The 22,029-nt window shown below is 38.9% G+C and overlaps 1 protein-coding gene across 1 annotated transcript in view; it reads left to right on the top strand.

Annotated features, from left to right (window-relative positions):
- HSD17B12 (hydroxysteroid 17-beta dehydrogenase 12) overlaps positions 1-22,029 on the top strand; it is an 83,180-nt gene that overhangs the window by 49,281 nt on the left and 11,870 nt on the right. Inside the window, 4 exon segments of the mRNA XM_071558636.1 lie at positions 2,573-2,683; positions 7,357-7,421; positions 8,363-8,407; positions 17,086-17,120. Coding sequence (XP_071414737.1) covers positions 2,573-2,683; positions 7,357-7,421; positions 8,363-8,407; positions 17,086-17,120 — 256 coding nt within the window.

Below are 22,029 nucleotides of genomic sequence, written 5' to 3'. Positions count from 1 at the left end.
TTTAAAGCACCAGTTCCAAAGACAAAACATTAGATCTTTTCAAAATATCATCAGAAATGCTGGACATACTGGCAGGTAATATCAGCTCTTTCAGATCCTCTAGCTATGACTGCAAAAACTGGCTTTCACTCACTATGGCTTTTGAGTACCTCTTGGTCCTCAAGCTGAAAGCTCCATTAAGAAGTTTTGGGTTTTCTCTTGGGCAGCGAGAACCCAGACACTGCCAGATATCCTGGATTAGGTCGTAGCCTGCTTGCTTCTTTCTCTATCACTCTACATCTCAGGATCTTTTTGGCAGATAAAACATGAATGTGCTCTACTCTCTTTTCTAGCCTATCTGAGAGCATCTTAATCCTTAAAATCAATGACATTCCCACTTGCATTTTTTCATACAGAGCAAAGCACACCTGTTCTCTGCACCTTGTGCTCTGACTAGTAGGCCAAGTTTACACAGAAGTGACTTAATGTTATTTGCACTGTCATTTGACATGGAACCATTGTAATCTTTTCTCTGAGGTAGTGGATCATTCCACCTGTTGCAGGTTCTGGGACAGGGCACAGGGTATGCAGAAGTTACAGGATACCTGAAAGCTGACCTGAAATGGGGAGGAAAGGCTTGGTCAGCAGGTGGCATCTGCTGGAGCAAGACAGCCCTTACATATTTGCAGTGAGCAATGACAAAAAGACCTTGTCCTCTGGCCCTCCCAGTAGCCAGTCTTCTGCTTTTCACATGTTTTTATGTACTGTACCATGCACCTTCTGCCCAAAAGGATGCTGCAGCTTTTTATAGGTGTCTTGCTTACATATTAGATGTAGTGGCTCTTTGCTAATTTTCTAAAGGCTTGAATAAGGGTCTTATATGAATAGTTCTGTGAGTGCTTTTTATTCATTTATTTATAGTATTAGTTCTTCAGATTTTTCTTTTCCTTGGGTTGTCCTCTCAGTATCCCTGTAATGATTTGAAAAGGCTCTGAAGATAGATTGGTAACAATCCTAATGAAGACTGTTTAGCATAAAAAGGACAGTACCAATTGAACAAATTTGTGAGAGTGGTGTTTGGGTCCTTTAAGCAACTTACATTTCATGAAGCATCTGAGTGGGAGTGAAGACAGCTGGAGATGCCACAAACCAGTTAAAAATGACACGTGTAAAGTGTGTGACTTGGGCTTTGCCCACCCAGTACATTTTCATGTATTAGGTGTGCCTCTAGTGTTGCCTTTAAGTCTCTGTCCTGTAAAAAACCAAATGTGTGTGCTAAACAGTGTAACAGCTGTGTTCAAAAATAAACCATTTCTATCCCTTCCCCCTCTCGCCCCCCCCCAAATGTTGAACTTGATTTTCTTCTGACGCGATCACAAGACTACTGCTGCAGTAGGGGCTTAATGCTGTTTACGTCGTCATTTGACATAGCAACATCTCTCAGGGGATTTTTAAACAATGCATCTGTTCAGGAGAGATGAAGAGGTTGAGGATGGTGAGAAGGAAAAGGAGCAGAAATAATTTTATCTGCCATTAGGGATATTGTAGGGGGGAGGGGAGGCAACCAGCAAACCAGAGAGTTCAGTAGATTCATGATTCTGCATGAATGGAGGGCAGGATCATGGGAGTCGCAGCTTTCCCTTGAATGGGAAGGAGCATCATGGGAATCTGGCTGCTTCTAATCTTTTTTGTGAATGATTCTTTTCCTTTAACATGGCACTGTATTTATGAATGGCTCTGGGGGGCAAAATGCTGTAAAATGCTTCTTGAGCTGTGTATACAGGTACCTTAAGGAACACTAGGGTGGAAGTTGGGTGCAGCAAAATAGAGACGCTGCAATGTTAAGCTACTGTTCTGCTCTTTTGAAGTCTGAAAGGACATTATACTGGTTTTAATTCAAAGTAATTTAGCCTGATTTAAGCAGAGTTGCTTTTTATATGAAGCATTTTTACTGCTTGCTTGCTTCTGTTTCAAAATGTAGTTGGCTATCTGTATTTCCTCTGTTCTGTTAAGGATGGAGATGACAGCATATCAGAAGCGTTTTGGATTGATAAGATTTGAAGGTCTGCTCTTGTTCACCCACATGTTCCCTCTTTGATATATGTTGGAAAAAACTAGATATCAAAAAAGTTTGATGGGACCAGAAGTGAGAATGGAAACAGAGGGCAATAAAGAATTGTTTTGCTTGGTCTGCTACTCATTGGCCATTCAGCTTAAGTTGAAAAAAGGTGTTCTTGTCAAGCTGTACTTAAACACTGTTGTGTACATCCATTTTCAGATTTCTCCATTTTTGTTTTTCTGCACAAAGTTGTATAATTTGCTTTCTTGCCCCCTTTGCTGTCCGTTACAAACAAAATGTGCTGAATCATCTGAAAATTTATGTTCTCACCAGAAGCAGCTTCATGTCACAAACTTCTTGCACAGGTTATGTTACAGTTCAAGGATTCCTATTGTAGAGGTGAAAATGTTTATGTGTAATATTAGCTACTTAAAATAATGTTTTGTAAAACCTAATAACTGATACAGTCTTAAAATCTGAATGGGAATTCAACTATTTCAAACTTGAACTTTTACAAACTGTTTTTGTTTCTAGAGGAGAAGTACAAAGTGGAAACAAAAGTCATTGTGGCAGACTTTGGAGAGAGAGAAGATATTTACAGTAGAATCAAAGCAGGATTGGAAGGCCTGGAGATTGGTGTTTTAGGTTCGTATCTGATCATTCTAAATCTTATATATTGGTCTTCTGTCTTGGCATGCCTACTAACTTTTTCCCATATTGAAGTTTGTTGAAACTAATTCCCCAAAGCCATTATTTGTCTGACTAAAGCTATATTGCTGCATGCTGTATGTTTTCTAGCTTGCTATTGATACACTGCCTGATAGGGTGCTTGTATGAGTGCCTACTTTCTAGGAATTGTGACGCTTATTGAGAGTTTTCAATGTGTTATTCTGTGATTGTTAAAGGCCCTTTCGCTTATGACTGCATGCACTGTGACTTGAACACTTGAGGTTGTTGAACCTGGAGAAGAGAAGGCTCCAAGGAGACCTCATTGCAGCCATTCAGTACTTAAAGGAGGCTTATAAGAAAGATGGGGACACTTTTTAACAGGGCCTGTTGCAATAGGACAAGGAGTAATGGCTTTAAACTAAAAGAGGGTACATTTAGATTAAGTATAAGGAAGAAAAGGTGGTGAAACATTGGATCAGGTTGCCCAGAGATGTGGTGGATGCCCCTTCCCTGGAGCATCCAAGGTCAGGCTGGACGTGGCTGTGAGCAACTTGATGTGGCTTAAGATGGCAGAGGGATTTGACTAGATGATCTTCAAGGGCCCTTCCAACCCAAACTATTCTAGGATTCTATGACCTAATGCCATCTTGGAACTTAGGCAAGCTTCAGATACTTAGTTTAAGAGGTTTTCAACTTAGGAGTAAAGCCCGGTGGGAGAACTGTTAACTTTTAAGTCGACAACTGTTGAAATTTAATAATAACAATATGACATCAAGTAACTGTCTCCTGCTTCAAAAGTTCCAAGCATGTTGTGGTCATGCTCTTAAGCTGTGGTTCTTTTGCTGGTAGCAATGCAATATGGCTGAGTGTGGTTTGTTACATTGCAGCAGTGTAGGTGGTGTGGGAGTCCTTGAAAAGGACACATGATCCCTCCAGTTGTTTAGTCAAATATAGAACTGAGGTGATGTCAAAAAGGTGTTTTATCACAAGCTAAGAAGAGTTTAAGCATAACAGCACAGTTGACCTGAATCTTTTTTGAACAGTAGGATTAAGGCAGTTGCTTATCAGTTCCCTGGTTTTTCCCTTGGAAGTACATATAGCTGTGTATATCCTCTATTTCTGTGGTTACTTGGTATAGAGATGAGAACCTGTGATGGTTAAACACATGAAAAGTCATCTGGCTTAGACATCTACTAGTATATGTCATCTGATAAAATGCTTCTCACTATAAAACTCATTTTACTAACCTAAAGTGCAGTGATTGGAGTTAGAACTGTGGGGTATTTTAAGCATATTTCAAAACAAATATGTTGTTCATGTGATGATGATATTCTGTAAGAACTTTGCTGTTAATAGATTAATCTTGTTGTACAATGTTTGAAAACACTACTCAGCAAAATAGTGTATATAAAAATGCAATTAAAAAGTAACTTAAAAGGATAAAGCCCAGAACATTCCCTACTACTTCTGAGTACATACTCATGGCAACCAGTATTTATTGCTATAAAAATCAAAAGCCATTGGAGTAACTTCAACTGCCAAGGATGTGTTTTGTCCAAAGAGTAGTTGTGGTAAATTGTGAATGGTTTGTTTCTTGTTTCTGAAGGAAATAAGTTCCAAAGAAAGTTTGAAGAGTAAAATTAATGTATATTCTAATCTGTCCTATCAAAATCCACTCAGGGAATGTAAGGCTTGCAAACTGCCTGTCATGAAGTAATTGCTGTAGAATAGTAGATATTTAAATGTCTCACAACACAGCAAACCTTTTAGTGTGTGTGTGGTACATATCCACACTGGAAGGGTTTTTGTGATTTCTTAGGCTGTGATTAGGTTATGGTGATGTACAAAATCATGAAAATCTGACTGTAATAGTCTTGCACAAACTGAGCACTAAAGCAGTGTGTGTCTGGAATTTTGTGTATGCTTATTACAGGAAAACAAGCAAGTTCCTTAAACAGAGCCTGTTTTTTGCTGTTATTTGCGTGAACACCTTGACTAAAAACATGGTAAAAATAGCAACTAAATGCTCTAGAGTTGTGTGTTCTCTAGCTGAGTTCCTCTGCTTTTTTTTCTTGCAGCCATTGTCAGTGCAGGTTTACAAAATCCTCTCTTCTAACTAATCACTAGCAGTTTTAGTAGATCTTGTGCTCGAGATCACTAAATTACATGATACTTAGTTCTTTTCTTTTCCCCAGATATAACTGTATTAATAGAAACCACTGGCTAATGTTATTTTTCAACACAGGTGATGGATACTCTGAAAAGTGTGTCTAAATTTTTTTATGGCAGTTATTTGATACTTTAGTGCCTTTTATTTTAATTTCTGTAATATTTGTGGCAACTCAGGGTATAGCTTTTGTTGAGCTGCGTTTTTCATGTGTGTCTGAGGGAAAACACATGTTTAAATGAGAACAGCCACAAGGGATAAGTTTTCAGGTTCCAGCATATTTTCTTCTTTCAGATCTCATCTGCAACAGTAGGTATGAGAAGCGTTGGTAGCAGAGCACAGTTGCCAGTGATCAATGCTGATTATTTTTTAACCTTGTACTTGGAGACATAGGAGTTTCCACACATACTGCTCAAGAATGAGCTTCTAATTATGTAGTTGCATAGAGTCTAAAACTAAAGTACTTACAGATTGAAATCCTTGTAAACTTCATATTTGGAAGCTTCTTCTCACCCACGTGTGAAGGCTAAAAGAGTTTGCATAATGTTTTGCTGTGTGTTCAAAACAGCGTCTGTCAGTGACTTCGAACATGTGCTAGCTACAGCAATATGTTAAACAAGCAGAGGTGGGAAATCTTCCTTTTCCCATTCTTAAATAGCTGATTCTTAAAAGGAGTTTGAGCTGGACAGTGTCTTACCCTGTGGTTATCCATTTTTTCTTCTAGTTAAAATATGGGAGTACAAATCAAAACCAGATTTTTTTTTTAATGGGCTGTTACAAACTTGCAGCAGAGATGTTTGCTGAAAGTGGAAGGGTGCATATCTGGGACCCAGTCTGCAGAGGGGTGTGAATTTTGTGTGACTCTCTGTAGCACGAGTCATATAAATACTCTAAATTTGGAGAGAATTACGAAGGTTAGTCCCATTAACCTTGCCACATTTTGTAGCCAAAATACTTTCCAGAGAGATGGACTGAAAAATAGTTTATTTTAGGATGAAAAGAAGGAAAAAAATCTGTTTCACTCTGGCAATAACAAGTTTGGATCTTCCTTTTTAAAACTTCTCACTCTTTCTAAATATATCAATATCTCTTGGGAATTTGCTAACTCCCTGTTCCCCTCAATTCCTCATCTCATTTTTTTAAAAGGTTATCTAAAAGTTAAAAATTTGAATCACGCAACGTGACTAATGAATAAATACGTCAAGATCTGGATGGAAAGAGCTGTCACTTGAGTGAATCTCTGATTGAAGTTGGTGCACTTGGCCAGAATCTTTCCTACCTGTTTTCTTGCACACCCTGCATCCCTATTGATACTTAAATATCTTTCAAGCAGATGTGAAAACAATAGCTCTGGGCGTGGGTGTTGGAGCTATTTTATTTTGGTGGTGTTTTTTTTTTTTTTTTCCCACAAAAGGCATCGTAAGTGCCTTTTCACAATGTTTTTTTGTCCCGGTGCAGACCTGCCTGGAGGTGCGCAGTGCTGGTGAGCATACAGAGCACTTTGGGATTCTCTGGGGTGTAAGACACTATATAAATGTAAAATGTTGCCACAGCAACCACATGTCACGCGATTCACTTGCGTAAGATGAACAACAGATACTTAGGAAACGGAGATCCTATTTGGTCGCTGCTTTTTGTCTCCATATCAGTGTGCTTTGTGGAGTTGGAGATTGCAGAGCAGCACTGTTTCCGAACAGAATTGAAAGTTTTCTGCAGTTTGGGTTGCGATTTAAGAACGGGTATTGGTTTTATGCCCAAGAGTAAAACCGTGCCAAGTCTGAAGTACTGAAAAAAACCTCTTAGGGTTTAAGTAATTCACACATTCTCGGTGAAGTCTAAACGCTGCAGGCGAGGAAACATTTTGCAGGTGTGGGGGTGACGGGGGGAGCTCGGTTTCCTGCGGTGCATCTCCGTGCAGCGAGGCAGGAGCGGAGCGGGTGCCCCCAGAGGCGGCGGGTTCCCTGCGGGGTGCGGGAGCGCCGGGGCCGCTCGCGGGCTCTGCTGCCACCTCCCGACCGCCCCACGCACTGCGCCGTCCGCTCCCGGCCCTCGGCAGCGGGGCCGTGCCTCGTGTTTCCCTTCACCGATGGATCTGCCGCAAAAGAAGACGACTTGAAACAGTTTCACCTACTGTCCTGCCAGGCGCTGGGAGCCTCTCCCTGGCCCGACGCCCAGCAGAGCCTCCCATACCCCTCAGGTGTGCGCTGGCGTCTCTGGCCGCGCAGCCGGTGGGATGCAGCAGAGGGTGGATGGGTGTGAAGTGCTCAATATGCCAGTTTTTAGACAATTGGAGAATTTACGTTTAAAATGGCCTGCCAGTGCTCTCCCGCATTCCACTGGTGTGTGTGCAAGTATAATTACAGTTAAGGAAACTTGGCTGAAGCAGTTAGAATGTCTTAAATGCAACATTTTAAGAGTATTGTTTGAAAATTGTCATTAATCAGGTGGCATCCAAGTGATCTTATTCATGCTTTTGTTTCAGTCAACAATGTGGGAATGTCGTATTCTTATCCTGAATATTTTATTGATGTTCCAGAGCTGGATAAGGTAAGGGCTTCTGTGGTATCTTCTACTCTTTTATCGTAAGCAGATATGGCAAAAGTATATAGATTTGATAAAGAATTAAGTGTTGAAAAATCTTTGAGATTTGCATAAGGTGGATAACACGAAACAAATTACGGAAGTCTCATTTTTCGGGTGATGTTCTTTACATAACCCTCCCTGTTGCTTCACTTCTATTTCAGATGGATGCTCTGGGGTCACTATTTGAATTCTGCTCCTGTCCATGGTCTCATGTGGCTGTTGAGCAGCTTTAGCTTGTAGTGGGGGCTCCTTAGGTGACTGAAGGGAAGGGAAGAAAGCAGCTTCGTGAATGGAAGATGTGTTTTCCATTACACTTAGGAAAATTAAATATGACCATTTTAAGACATTTCATAAATGTAGGGACAGTCTTGTTTATATTGGATACATTGAAAACTCCGATTATGAACAATTTCACTGGTGCATGATTTTGTTTCCAAAACCCCTGTAGAGCACTGTGTCTAGTGCAGTTTTGTGTTTTCTGCTTAACCACCTTCAAATAAGCTTCATAATGTTTAGCAAAAAAAAAAAATCCTAGTTTTTAACCTGATGAATAAACTTTAAGTCACCAAAACATTTTTATGAAATGAAGAGCAAAATGCAATAGTTCATTTCTGAACATATCTAAATAGAAGAGTTTATTAAAGTTCATAAGTATTGCAAATATGTTTTGGAAATACAGGTTTTGAAAATGTGATACATCTGTGTTGTTCTTTGAGTCCCTAATCAGGGATGAAGCTTGACCAAGAGCAATTCACAGACTTTGCTTTGAAAGCCCCTTATTGTTCCTGACACTTAAGCAGGAAGGCAAGGAGTAAAGGTGGAAAATTTATCCCAGCACTTAAACCAAGAGGGTGTGTAAATATTGGTCAGATAAAATGAGTAAACCCCAAAACTTTTTCTTGCAGGCAATCGACAAAATGGTCAACATTAACATCATGTCTGTTTGTAAGGTAAGTGCCCTATTATCAACACTTGTTCCCGGTATCTTAACTCAATCTGTTTGCTGGTTTTGAATTATCTGAGGGAATTACTCTGACCTATTAGACCACAGGTTTACTTTTAATCTTGGAGAAACCCAAGGATTGTGTTTGTTGTATCAGGCTGTTTTGATTGTTGTATGAAGTATAATTTGTTACAAAGATGCCTATGAGCTATTTGGAAGAGCAAAGTGTGTACACAAAAACAGCACTTAATGCTTCTTCACGGTTGTTATTCTAGTCCTTGTAAATCATCCATTCTTTTCCCCCCACATCTCTTGGCGTGAGCAGCCCTTATCTCTGCACACCTAGGGGTTTTGTACACTGCAGTAAGAAAGCACTTAACATATTTTCTGTGAAATATCTGAGCAAGAAGGAAAGCCGAACTCACAGAAGCATACATTAACTTTACTTCAGAAGTTACCTTCCTTTTTGATATTTAAATCGAAGGTTTTATTGAGAAAAAAATCATTTTGACTTGAGGCTAAAACATATGGCTGTTCTTTTGTTTATTAACATGAGGCCCATTCAAAAATGAGAATTTCATTCTAGTATGTCAAGGTTTAAAAGGGGCAGAGGGAATAGCAGCTGCTCACATGACACAGAGAATTGGTTAGTGTATTACCAGTGAGTGCTGATGAAACTCCTTGTGACTATTCACTGCTAAACCTTCTTATGCATAACAAAACTTGTACCTCTCTTAGCTGAGGGTTAACCTTTTGCCTGAAAGCTAAAATATTAGATGTTTCAAAGTTGGCTTGAAAGATTTTACTTTCTTGCAGCTCTTCTGATTAGGTCAAGTACTAAATTCATCTAGTACAGTGCTTTTGGGGAGTCTAAGTCATTTGTTCCCATGTGAGGAGGCACATCAGCTCTTTAAGCAATGCTTTAATAAAATGTTCACACTTTATTAAAACATAGGCAAACAGTGGCAATGAAACTGTTGCATGACTGAATGGGAATTTGTAATGTCCGCTTACTACTGTGAACTCTTTATATGTGTTTTATTTGATACCTTAGAACTTGTTGAAAAGTTAGAAATGCTGCAACAGTGAGTCCTCAGAAACCTTTCACTTTGAAAATTACTGTTAGCCTGAGCAGTACAGATTTTTTTAGTTGACTCAGGATTGTGGCCCGTGGTGTCTTGTTGCACACCCTGCAAGATTTCTTCAGAGAAGTCAGTTATTAATGGGCACCTTTGAAAGCTTTTTCTTATGGAAGCCATTTAGCAGACCTTTTTTGTGTTAACAGAGCTGCATCAGGTGTGTACATCTGAACAAGTGTTGTCATACATAGACCTCTTGGAGATTAGTGTAATCAGAATGTGTCTAAGGTGTGAGATCTGTGCTGTGCCAGCAGAGGGAGTGCACTATTCAGTGATAAAAGAGTTTGGGGTGTCAGTCTTCATGGGAGCATTTTGTTAGAGTAGAAAAGTTAGAAATTAACTACTTTAGTATCTATTTCTGAGGATGGTGGAGTAGAATAGTAGTTTGACTCAGTATATGCCTAAAGTTCCAGAGATGCAGCCAGACTATATTGTTTTCCTGAGTAAACTAATGCTGGTTTATGGCTTCAGTTATCATGTTTATGATCAGTGTTGGTCAACAATTTAACAAAATTGTCATACAGGTTCTTGTAAAATTCACATCCTGTCAGCCTCTTTACATTCTAATGTGGCTGTCTTTGCTTATATAAAAACTTATTAAAGATCTACTTGCTGTGTGCTAGCAGTGTTTTTCCTTCTGTTTAAAAACTTTTTTCTTGACCATGAACAACAACTGCTACTGGGTATAATCACAGTTTGAGCATAAGATTCCAGGCTTGAAAATGTTTCCTCCTGCATGAGCCTGTTGTGTAATTAAACAGGAGGCATGCCAGATGCTTACTGTTTTGGGAAGAAGAGCACATTAGAGATATGTTACCATCTGTAAGACTTTTTTTTTTAGTAGAACCCATAGAATGAGAGAATCATGGTATGAAAAAATAAATTTAAGAAAATCCTGTATATCTTTTCACTCACTTTTAGGATGTAATCCTGTGAGTATTTAGTTCAGTGTTTTAGGTTGATACCATCTCTTATCCAGGGGTGTAAATGTTTTTTAAAAACAGTTATCATTATCTCTTCTTGCATGATTACAATCATGAAGTTTGTGATGGAAGAGAGCACTGAGTTCTTAAGCAAGGAGATGAAGGTCTTCTAAAATGTGAAGGTATAGGAGAGCCACATGAGGTTTTACTAGTACCCATTCAGGCTCTGCTCACAGTATCTCCAGATCCTTGTCAGAGGTGTCATATAATCTGTACTGTTATGTTCTGGAGCATCCACTTGCTGCCTTTGTTCCAAAACTTTCTTAGTGCCTAAAAGGTAATAATAGCCCTGGCCTCAGTAACCTGCACCACGTGCCATCAGCAACACTTGTTAGACAGCATAACTCTTCTGGCATGTGTGTCAAATAACTCCAGTTTTGGCTGAAATACTCCTTATACTTGAAATGGGAAAGTCAAGATACTCAGCACAATTTTGATTCTGCAGAAATGAAGGCATAAGTATAGGCAATTTTGAAATGTAATAATTCTCATCCCTTAACTTAATGATCTTTTTCTTCATTGGTCAACTCATTGGATTTCCCAGGGGATATGCAGTGTATAAGAAGGGGTATGCTGAGAGATAAGACCCCATCTTCACCTCAGAGGAAAAATTATCAGCCTAGTCGGTCCTGCTGTTTAATACTTCCCCAACTGTAAAGTATCCACTATAGAATATTGCCAAGTGTTTGAGAACTTGTTTCCTGTCAGAGCCTTTAAAAACATACCTTTCCCAATTCCTATTCCAGTGCCTCCATCATGACACTGTTGGGTTACGTCACCCATGAATCCCACAGTTGTGCAGTTTTGGGCCTCGGTCTGGCATGAAGTGTTGATTACTGTGATCTGCCTTCAAAGCACCCTGTACTGAAGATACAAGCTATGTAAAACTGCTTAAAACATATTGGAAATCTCATGTCTTTTAACATACTGGTTAAAAAAGCCTGACCAAACACCTCCCTATCCCCCAACCACAGTAGATTCTTTTTAAGCAATCTGGGTAATACCACCTTTTTATGGTGATGTGCAGTGCAGGAGTTACTCTGCTCTTCATATAGCATACACAACAAGAAGTGTTCTTGTTCAGGCTCTTCATGATGCCATAAATAGAATAAAAATTTTCATTTGTAGTATTTTCTCAGTAGAGCTTGAGTCTTAATACAGTCATATACAAGGATTGAGTTGACAGATAAATGGAGAAGAAGATGAGGCAGTACATGTAGTTTCATGGTTCCTGTCATAATCTCATCTCAAGCTTCTGGAGGGATTTAAATAGCGAAACTTTTCTTTAATGATTGTTGGCGGCGGTCTACGTAATGTGGATTTGTTTTACAAATTTTGAGTGTCTCGTTGCTTTTTGAGACTCAAACTTAACATTTCTGACATGGAGTAAAATATAAGGTCAAAATCCTTGAGGTTTTTTCCACTAAACAGCAAGCGTTGAAAAACCAAAATTGGAATTGTTCTATATTGTTCTAGGCATAGTTCTTTGTATCAACTGCATCTTTTTGTGCAAGTTCATCTTTGTGTGCTACAGCCTTTAGTTTCACTTGGGAAAACAGTTAAAGTTGATTTGGTTATTGGATTAATGTCCTGAAAGCCAAGGGTGTTAGACTTGCTATCCAGGGGGAAAAAAAGGATAGGTTATGAGCATAGAGAATAGTTGCACACACTTCAGGGAGCTCTTCTCCTTTGGAAACTGCAAGAGATACTTGGTATGTAAGGAAGTGCAAGTTTGTTGTTTCTGTTTGCAGCATTACAATATCCTAATTGCTTTGGGAATGAGGCATAAACTTGTGTTCTCTTGAAAAATGAGCAGGACTAAATAGTTGAGGGAGTGCTTGTTTAGCAGTGGATTAAGCAAGAAGCTGAATTCATTTGGAAACTGTTATATTGTGGGAGAATGTAAAATTTGGGCTTGCAGGCCAGGCTTCAGTTTGAAATTAGCATTAACAGAGGAAGGGGAAGAGTAAAATATGTTTGTATATCTCTTGGTGTAATCTTCATGTTGATCACCTTACTCATATTTTATACTGAGTGTCAATACAAAAGGCTAATAGCCCTACAACATCAAGGATTTTTATTGTCTATTTGAAATACTTATAATTTTCTTTAGAATTCAAAATATATAATAAATGTTTCATGTTGAACTGAGACGTCTGGTGTCAGCTGCCCTCTGGAGGAGGAGCGAGAGGTGAATTATACCAGGTTGTGAATCACAGGCAGGACATGGGTATAACTACTACAAAGTTTGAAACTGAGTTTAGGAAAAAAAGTATTGACAAAACCCACAACCAGTATAAAATTGAAAGGAGGAGAAGCTAATGTATTTGAGAAAGAGAGAAAATACTCTTTCCGAAACCTGTGTGTAGAAAGCGGAAAACTCTGGGGAGCAATAGTCCTTAAAGACAGTAGGAAATGACATCTCTCTCTCTCCGGTGAGTGTTCACGTGGGATAGTGAAGCCTAATACCACCCCTGTAAAGGTACCTTACCAGAAATCAAAATGGCTTGTCCCCTGCTAGAACCCTACATGAATTCTTGTGTTTGCTCTGTATTGAAGAGGGTCACAGTAAGGGGAGCATATTTCTGAGGGCAGTGCCAACACTGACTTGTGAGAAGAGATCACTATGCGTGTGTATGACAGTCTAGTGAAGAGGTTTCTTTACATTTATATTCAAAGTCATAATCAAAGTTGGGGAGGTTGATTTAGCCAAGTACATAACAGAAGTTTATAACAGAGAGAGACAGTTGCCAATACTTGGAAAAAGAGTAAGTGTTCTGTGAAGGTGGCCATGAATATGATTCAGAGGGAGAAATTCAATGTTGTGGTTTTCCACCTTGATGACTTTGAACCTCAGAGTGTGATATGCAGAAAGCCAGATCAAGGGAAATGTAGCTGTCATAAATATATTTCAGCAATAGTCAGAGAATCACTAGGAATTTTTCTTCAAAGTATAAGCAACTTGGAGAAATTCAGGAAAGCCTAGAGTTCTGTAGCTTTCTGTAGATTTGAGGTTGACACAAATATGTATTTCACAACTGGAAAGAAATGGGTCAGCCTCATTATTTGAGTAGCCATTTTCCTGTGTAAAGGGCAAGGGACAAAGGGTGCCTATTTTGAGAGCTTTCCCTTTTAAACTGAACTCCAAAAGTTTACAGATCTAAATAGGGGAAACTTTATCTTCTAAAACTATTGCTTGAAGGAAGGTCACTGATAATGAACAGGTCTTAAAGCATGTTATGTTCATAGTTCCCTGTGTACGTCCAGTGCTGCTGACACATCCACATCGGTTACTCTGTTAATTTCTGTTAACATCGTGTTTACTTGCCAGTTTTCACAAATATGAGCCATTCTTGTTTGGCTTGGGATATGAACTTGTTTCAAGAGGGAGACATTAAAAAAACTTAGTAGCTGCTGAGAATAGGTCTCATGATCAATTTAACTACCAGTGCATGAGTATAGTTCCTTAGTTCTTCAGTGTAAGGTCTGTAGGCAAGTGTAGCATAGGCGTGGTGCCAGTTAACTCTTTGTTAAACAGCCAGTGCATTTGTGAACTAGTGGGAATCCTCTGCCCAGGCACTCTGAATTATCTTATGGTAGCAGTAATGTTTTTGTATGTGAGTGGGGGCATGACAGGGAATTTCTGGTCTTTAAAAAGTTATGTTTCTTTGAGTTGTAAAAATTTCACCCAAACTTGTGGGTGAGGGAAGCTTCTTGGCTGCATAACAAAGTAGAAAACTTGTCCCAAGTTCTCTGGCTTCATGCTTTGTTGTATTTGCATAGCCTTAATTACAGATCATTATATCCTTTCCAAGTGGAAAGAATGACTTGCAGTCATAACATAGAGTGATTTGTCTCTAAATATGGAACTGTGGTATTAGATTTCTGGCTTTGTGTAACAGTTGTGTGGCCCATAAGGTATGAAGGATGACTTTAGGTATTTACCTTAGCTTTTCCTACTGTATTTTAGTAGTCTGAGTGAGTATCTCTTGAAAGATATTCAAAATTTTGCACATTATTCTTTCCCTAAGCTTTGCTGCTAAGCTATTGCTTGGATTGGAGTGAGAAAAGACCATGAGATCACTAAGAACGGGAAGTTTTCTTTGGAAGAAGAAATTTTGGAAATACATGGTTATAACTTTTAACAATTTGTTAGTCCTGTAATAGCAGCTTTTGAGTGTAGCACCTGCATTAGAATGTAAATTTAGCCATAAAAGTCTATGTATTTTTGTGTTTGCAAGTAGGAAGCTTTCCTTTGGACTAAACATGGTGTTACTTTCTCCAAAATTAGAAGGTACAAGACAGGTTTGGTGAGGAAGAGCGGACAATGCAACTAGCGCTTAGCAGGAATGTAATAAATATATTTGCAGATAAAAGGACATCAAGAAATGATAGCTACCTGTAAAAGATTATTGAAATGGTCTGTAATCAATCTCTACCTTAAGTTAGCCATTAGCTTTGAGTGTCCTGGAACTTGAGATCTAGGTGGTTAAGTGTGAAAGAAGTTAAAAACAAAACCAAAGGAACTATACCTCAGCTCTATGTGTATATGCAAAATAATTGAAAACCAAATAAACTGCAACAACTACTGTGTCATAGTTATGTGCTAAACATTTTTACCAGATTGTATAAATATCAGAGATCAATTTCTGATGATGAGGACGCTGTCCTGAACAAATTTCTCAGATGCACATACATGCGCATGCCCACTCTGCTCTAATGCAAATTTTCAGAAAGAAAAAGTATGTTGTGGGTATTCTGGCAGTTTTCACATAGCCTAGTGTCTAGAAATACCTGGGCCTTGAGAGTCTTGGGAACATTTACATTTTCAACTGTAGCACTCATGTTCCTGTGGAAATTAGTATTCCTTCAGAAAAATGGTTATGTGAAGGAAGCCTAGTAATATTCAATAACCACCAAGTGAAGGCACTCTGTTTAGGATAGTTCCCAGCCTCTCCCTTAGGTTTCCTGACCCTTCCTTCCTCCTTTATTGGATTGTCTTCAGAGAAACAAGCACTGCCATAGAGTTCTCCGACATCCTACATGCTAATCCCTGTAGATTCAGACCTGCAATGCTTTGCAATTTATGAAACGCATGTCATTACAGAACTGGCTGTCTCTGAGCAAGACCTAGTTTGAATTTGGATTCTTTATCTGAAAGGTACTTAATCAGTTCTAGATGTTTGGCTTTGAACTGCCTATTTCATAATGGCACGTCTGAGGTTATCACTATTGAAGACAAGAATGTTAACCACTTTGACTGTTTTGGATGAGAATCATGCAATGCAATGCAAGCGCATACGGACACCATTGTTGGTGGTAAAACTACATTTCTGCTATTTATTGTTTTGTGTTAATTAACGCCAGAAATCTTTTACATGTATGTCCAATGTATAAAATTGCCAGACTTGAATATAGCTGCAGAATACCCTTCCAGCATTTTTCCAATAGTGCTTTTTGAGTGTGGACTTGGCTGGGTCAGGTGAGACTGACTCAGAGAGCTGCCTTCTGTTATCCTACTTTTTAAAAAAAAGGTGGTTTTCAGTACATGAAGTTACTGAATATTCAGATATGTCTCTTCACACATCACAAGATGTAAAAATACTGACAGGAAAAACAGTTTTTGCCCTATTTTATGGATTTTTGAAATTCCCTCAAAATATTTGGCAGAGGCTGAAATTTCACATTATTTCTTAGAGGTAGAAGTTTTGGATTTAAAATGTATTAAAATGTATTTTAGGGTAGTAGTAACTAATAGTAGGAAAATTAACTATTTTGCACTAATAAAAATTTTGTCTAAGTTTGGATCGATACTTGGTCTGCCTCCCTTGTCAGAGATTCTCTATTTGCAACTAGGAAGCTTGTTTTAGGATTAATGTTCTGGAGAATCCTTCAACCATCTTGTGAATTGATTGCTCGGAGTCATAATGGATACAGGAACTTCCAGAGCAGTGAGGAGGTTTGCCAGGCTACTTTCCTCATAGTGGTGTAGGTTTTACTGTGTGAAAACATGGGTGTAATCAGCAAAAAATGTTTTGGGGTCTTAAGTATTTTTTGTGGGTAATGTCGTAAACTTACATTCAGGAGTTCTGTCCAGCACTTTCGATGCTCCATAATTTTTTAAAATCAGCAGTTCAGTAAGCCTAGCGAAAATGCACTGGGTATTGTTTTGAGTCTTGGCATTGGTGGTAAATTTAGTCAGTCTTGAGAAAGACAGGTGCTTTTTGTGAGGAGAGAAAGAGGGTACAAGTACTGTAGTACTCTAGCATTTTAATGTTCCTTAGAGGCCATGAATACAGAGTGATGAAGACATTTGTTTTATTTACTCTTCTGCCACTAGCTGGATGGTTTCACCAGATTCAGTGCACGCACTACTTGACAGAGCCAAGTTATCCAGGTAGAATAAAAATAAACTGCCTACGCAAAGTATGGTCTCTGCTTCCCCGAGCCGAGGTTGGGATGGAGGGGGTGGCAGCTGCTTCTGGGAGGAAGGGAGGCTTCCCTCCGTCTCTGGCTGTCTGGTGTCTGCATTCTCAGCCATCACGAATGTTTTCCTTTTGCAGATGACACAATTGGTGCTGCCCGGCATGCTGGAAAGGTGAGTCACACCAACACTATCCAGACAAAGTCATCATTATTTATAGGGGAGAATCCTTTCTTGAAAAATTCATTACTGTGACTAATCAGCCTAGTCTCCATGTTTTAATGGCAGAGTAATGCTGGGTGAGTCACGCTGATGGTGCATGAATCATCAGACGGTGGAAGCCTTTTCCATTCGATTCCCTTTTTATTTTTCCTCTCCCTTCTCCAGTGTTGTGGTGATTCCTTTTAGAACAGAATTAAAAAGCCCGTCTGACTCATCAGCACTAACTCAACAACCTGCTATTCTGAGGGGGTGGTTACAGTTCCTGGGAATAACCTTCTTAAGGCTATTTCTCTAAGTCATTTTAAGTAAAATGGATGCAAAGAATATGTTCTCATTATACAGTTGGAGGTATGTTGAGGAAAGTCTGTGATCATTTGGAAAAGTAGAATTGGAGACCAGCTCTTTAAAATAATACACCACTCTCTCCACAGAAAAGGTGTACTGACTTCCTAGCTAGGTCCCAGGTGAAACTAAAAGGTTCATAGTTTCCATTTAGTCTCTCCAAGCTATTTTCTAACTGATGTTGACTGTCCTGGCTGTTGGCCCTCTCTGTTGCAGTGATGACCCTGTCTTGCTGGGGATTGAGGTCAGGTTTGAGCTATGCCTGCAATAGTGGGGAAAACTCCGTAGAACCATCCAAATACAGCAGAAGGAGCATATGTATAGGACAAACCTCCAAATCTAGGAAAGGTGGAGAAAAATAAATTGGTATGTTTTGTATCATCCCACTATCTATGAGTCTTCAGTGCAGACCAGGATTCAGTTATTTAAGTGTTGCACAGATGCATAACATGTGTTTCACATTTAAAACAAAGCTTCTTCCTGGCTACAAACTGTAAGAACAAGAGATCAGGATGAGAGTGAGTGCCTAACACATCAGGGTGATGGTGAGCTTACATTTTTAGTTAAAACAATAAAGAGATATGAATAAGTTTATTTCATCTAAAGAGACTTGAATTAGAAATGCAGGCCCAAAACTGAGCTCTGGGGCAGGAGTGTAATGTTTCCCAATGAACCTGCAGTAGAGGATGAGGATTATAGTACAGCGGTGATAGCTACTCGGGGTTTGTAAGGCAGAAGTTAGTCCTTGTCCTATTATTGATAGATAAAGGACTTGCCTTTTGTGAAGCCACCACCCTCTGAAGGTGCCAACATGACCAAAACCATTGTTTTTGAAGGGATTTAATGTTGTTCCCTTATTAGATTCTGAAACTTAGAAATCTAGGAGTTTCTTGCCTCAGTTTCTTCATTGGTTAAGAAATGTTGTAGGTATTCATTTGGCAGAGTTGACCTCTTCAGCTTCCCAGGACAGAATTATGTACGCTCTACTTATAGAATATTCTATGTATGTTTTTCTGTTAGGTATGAACCCAGGTAAGATGATTTGAATGAAAGGCAGCAAACCAGGATCCTGCTAACTTCTGGTTCTGACTGTTGCTGAGCACACCATATCATCTTTATTCTCACTTCTCCTAATTGCATGAGTACCTCAGGGATCCCAAGGATAGATGTCCAAGAATCCTGAAAATAAAAGGTTACCAGTGGTTAAAAAAAATAAAGTACACATCTTTACTTTTCCTGTGTATAAGGAGCCACTCTAAACTAGTGCTCCATTTGGATGAAGGCCTTGGTTTCTGTCTCAGGGAAAAATATTTGAAAAAGCTTCTGGTTTCTGTTTGATTTCTGTGAAGTTGGTTGGGTGTACAGTGCACAGAAGGAATGTCTGCAGCTGTCAGCTCCTGCACAGTCATAGCTCACAGGCCATTAATGCGGCTAAGAGTCTGTAACCACAGGAGGGCATGGATGTCCAACAAATCCAAGGACATGAATGAATTGTAGCTGTACTCAGCTGTTCTTTTAGGTCAGCCATACATTTCTCACATGAGACCATGGGCTTCCTAGAGCTCCAGGCTCTAAGAATAAAACTAGACTAAGAATCTCATTGTTATTCCTCACGTGTTCAAGGAGGATAGCATGTTGAGTAGATAGAGGTAACGTAGCATGTTACAGCATCTTGCAGCTATCTTTAGTGCATATATTTGTGTATTTGAATGTTGCTTTTATGGCAACATATTACAAGATAAATGCAAAAATAGAGCAGACTTTGCATACTTTGCATCCAGATCTGATAAGAGAAATTAAAACTACATCTTAACTGCAGCAGCATTAGGTGAGTGCCACTTGTGATAATGGCGTTTAGATTCTCGGCTGTAGCTTCTCTCCTGTGCTCTGAACACTTAAAGTGACAATTTGCAACCTGCAGCTTCCCATTACACTTAAATGAACAGTTCCTCTGTAAATTTTGAGACTACTGTCTAAGGTGGAAGATTCATAGAACTGAAAATCAAAGCTTGATGTCTTTGGGAACAAAAAATCCTCCACCACCACCAAAAATCAGTTGACTGTTTCTAGACAAATACCAGACTGTGGTATTTATTGCCAGGGAAGTAGCAAGTGCATAATTACATTACAGAAGAAGCTTGCTCTTTCCACTTGGCATGCAGCTGGAGCAGGCGCTGGTTGCCACAGCAACAGAGAGAGGGCTAAATATAGCCTCTCCAGTGCTGGACCACTTAAGGTAGAATGATGAGGAGGTGTGAGGGTGTGGGCCTGGCTCTCTTCATCCTAACCAACTCTCCCCCTCCCCCCCATTAAATGCACACTCGAGTTAGATGGAGCCAAAATTTATTTTTGCCACACTGATGCTGGAGTATTTCTTTGGATCCTGCTCTAAAAAGATTACTTCTGCAATTCTTCTAAGGTACAAAATTGTAATTACAGTAATTGGAAGTGGTCCCCTACACACATGCTTCTCAGTTTCATTTTATCTGGAGGTTTTAAGTTGTGGGCCTTTAAGGCTAGAACTCTTTCCTTTAAAAGTAAAAATACAAACCATAAAACCCCCCGTGGCACTGACTGCTTCAAAGAGACACCCATAGATGGAGCTTCGTCAAGGGACTGCTATCTGCTATTAATTTTTTGTGTTTCCAAGAGTTTTTTTTCACTAGATCAAAACATTAATTCACTTCATCCAGGTGATGGTCACGACTCCTGTCAGAAAATTGCAGTCTAGCCAGACACTGCAAGCCTGAATGCCACCTTCTCTTCTAAAGCTTCAGTTTGTTTTATAAGTGTGAGGCTTGTGTTTATCCATATCAAGGCTTATCCTTCTTTGAATCCTGTTAAGATTTTGTGGCAAGTAGTCCCATAGTCTGAATATGGGAAGAGCACTTTCATTTATCAGGTGTAAATTTCTGTCTTTCATTTAAATAAATGTCATATTTCTTTTGTATTCTGAGAGAATAAATCAAGCTCTTGATCTTTTTCATTCATTAGTTTGTATACTCTTATCATGGCTGCTCTTTATAGTCTCTTAAGTAAATTGATGTATCAGGTTGGGGTTTTGTTTTTTTCTCTTCCTTAAATCATAGGCTCTTAATATTTCTGTCCTGTATTTGGAGGGAAAAAAATGTACTGTAGACTGTAATACAACATTTCGGTGGTGGTGGTGAAGGATCTGTCCCTGCCATTCCCATCCTCTTTTTGGCTAGTTTTGGTGACTGATGCACAAAAAAATAACGTGTTCAAATTTTTTATGGAGGGGATAGTTGATTTGGAGTCCTGCAAGGTTTTGATTCGCATTTTTTCTTTAGTATGCATTCTTGGTTATTGATGCTCTGTTAATATTGATTTTTTTAATCTGCCATTCTGTAGTCTGTTCACATAGCAGCCTGAGCTCTTAAAAAAGTTCCTTCTAGTATTCGCCAATCTGGTAATCTCTTAAAAACTGCATAAATACTCATTTCACTGCTAATCTCCATTTGAGCTCATGAATAAATATCATAATCACCACCTGTCTTGATACGAAAAACTTCTAGGATCCATCTTTTGCTGTCTTGAGAATTCATGATTACTTTGTGGTATTATGTTTTCCATGCTATGTATTTTGACCCATGTTATTACTTTATTTCACCAAGACATGTAGGGAACTCCTGAAAAATACAACAAACTTTGGCAAAGGTGTTTGAACTCCTGAATGATGGAAATTACGCTTTTCTGTCACATTTGCCATCTCATTCCTAGAGGCAAATCAATCACTGATGTAATTCAAACTTACATCATGGCAGAACCCATGTTGTTTTGAATATAATGTCATGATTGCCAAAGTGTTTATATTTTTCAATTTTTAATGGTAACTTAAATTACTGTTTGTTTTTAAGATGGTTACTTAAATATTTGGCAGCAGTGGCATAGGGTATACATAGGTGAGCAAATATGAGAAACTGACATGTCAATCTGCAGGAGTTGAACTGTGTGATGCCTACCTGCATGAATGTTCTCACTGCACTAAACTCAGCATACTTAGTATGTCAGGTAAACTGGCTTGAATTTCCAACAGGGTAGGAAGAAGCAAAGATGTATCTTTAATTATGTTGGACTGTCTCATAGCACCTTCTAACAGTGTAATTGCCCTAATTTGCATTAAACTTTTAAAATTAATTCTTTTTTCTACTTAGCACTAAATGTGTCAGGTTTTGTTGGTAAAAATAGTCTCAGAAATAGACATGGTCCAAATCAGTCTGTATTGGGAAATGCAGAAATCTTTCTCTCCTACCTGCACATGCTTTAGAACTGCTTGGCAGAGCATGGGGTAGCTAATTTTTGGTACTTTTAACAAAATATTGTTGTGTAACACCTTCAATGTTATTGTAATACAGCTGTAAAATAACCCTTATTTTCCATGTTTGTCCACTGAATATCTTCTGTAATTATTAAAATGCTTCAGTATTTGAGCAGTAGGTTGAGATGCTTCCTATCTTGAAGATCCATCATGAAATAACATTTAGAAGATGAAAGGAAG

Source organism: Pithys albifrons, chromosome 6 (genome assembly GCF_047495875.1).
Source record: "Pithys albifrons albifrons isolate INPA30051 chromosome 6, PitAlb_v1, whole genome shotgun sequence".
NCBI lineage: Eukaryota > Metazoa > Chordata > Aves > Passeriformes > Thamnophilidae > Pithys > Pithys albifrons.
This window is presented reverse-complemented; position numbering and strand designations above follow the sequence as displayed.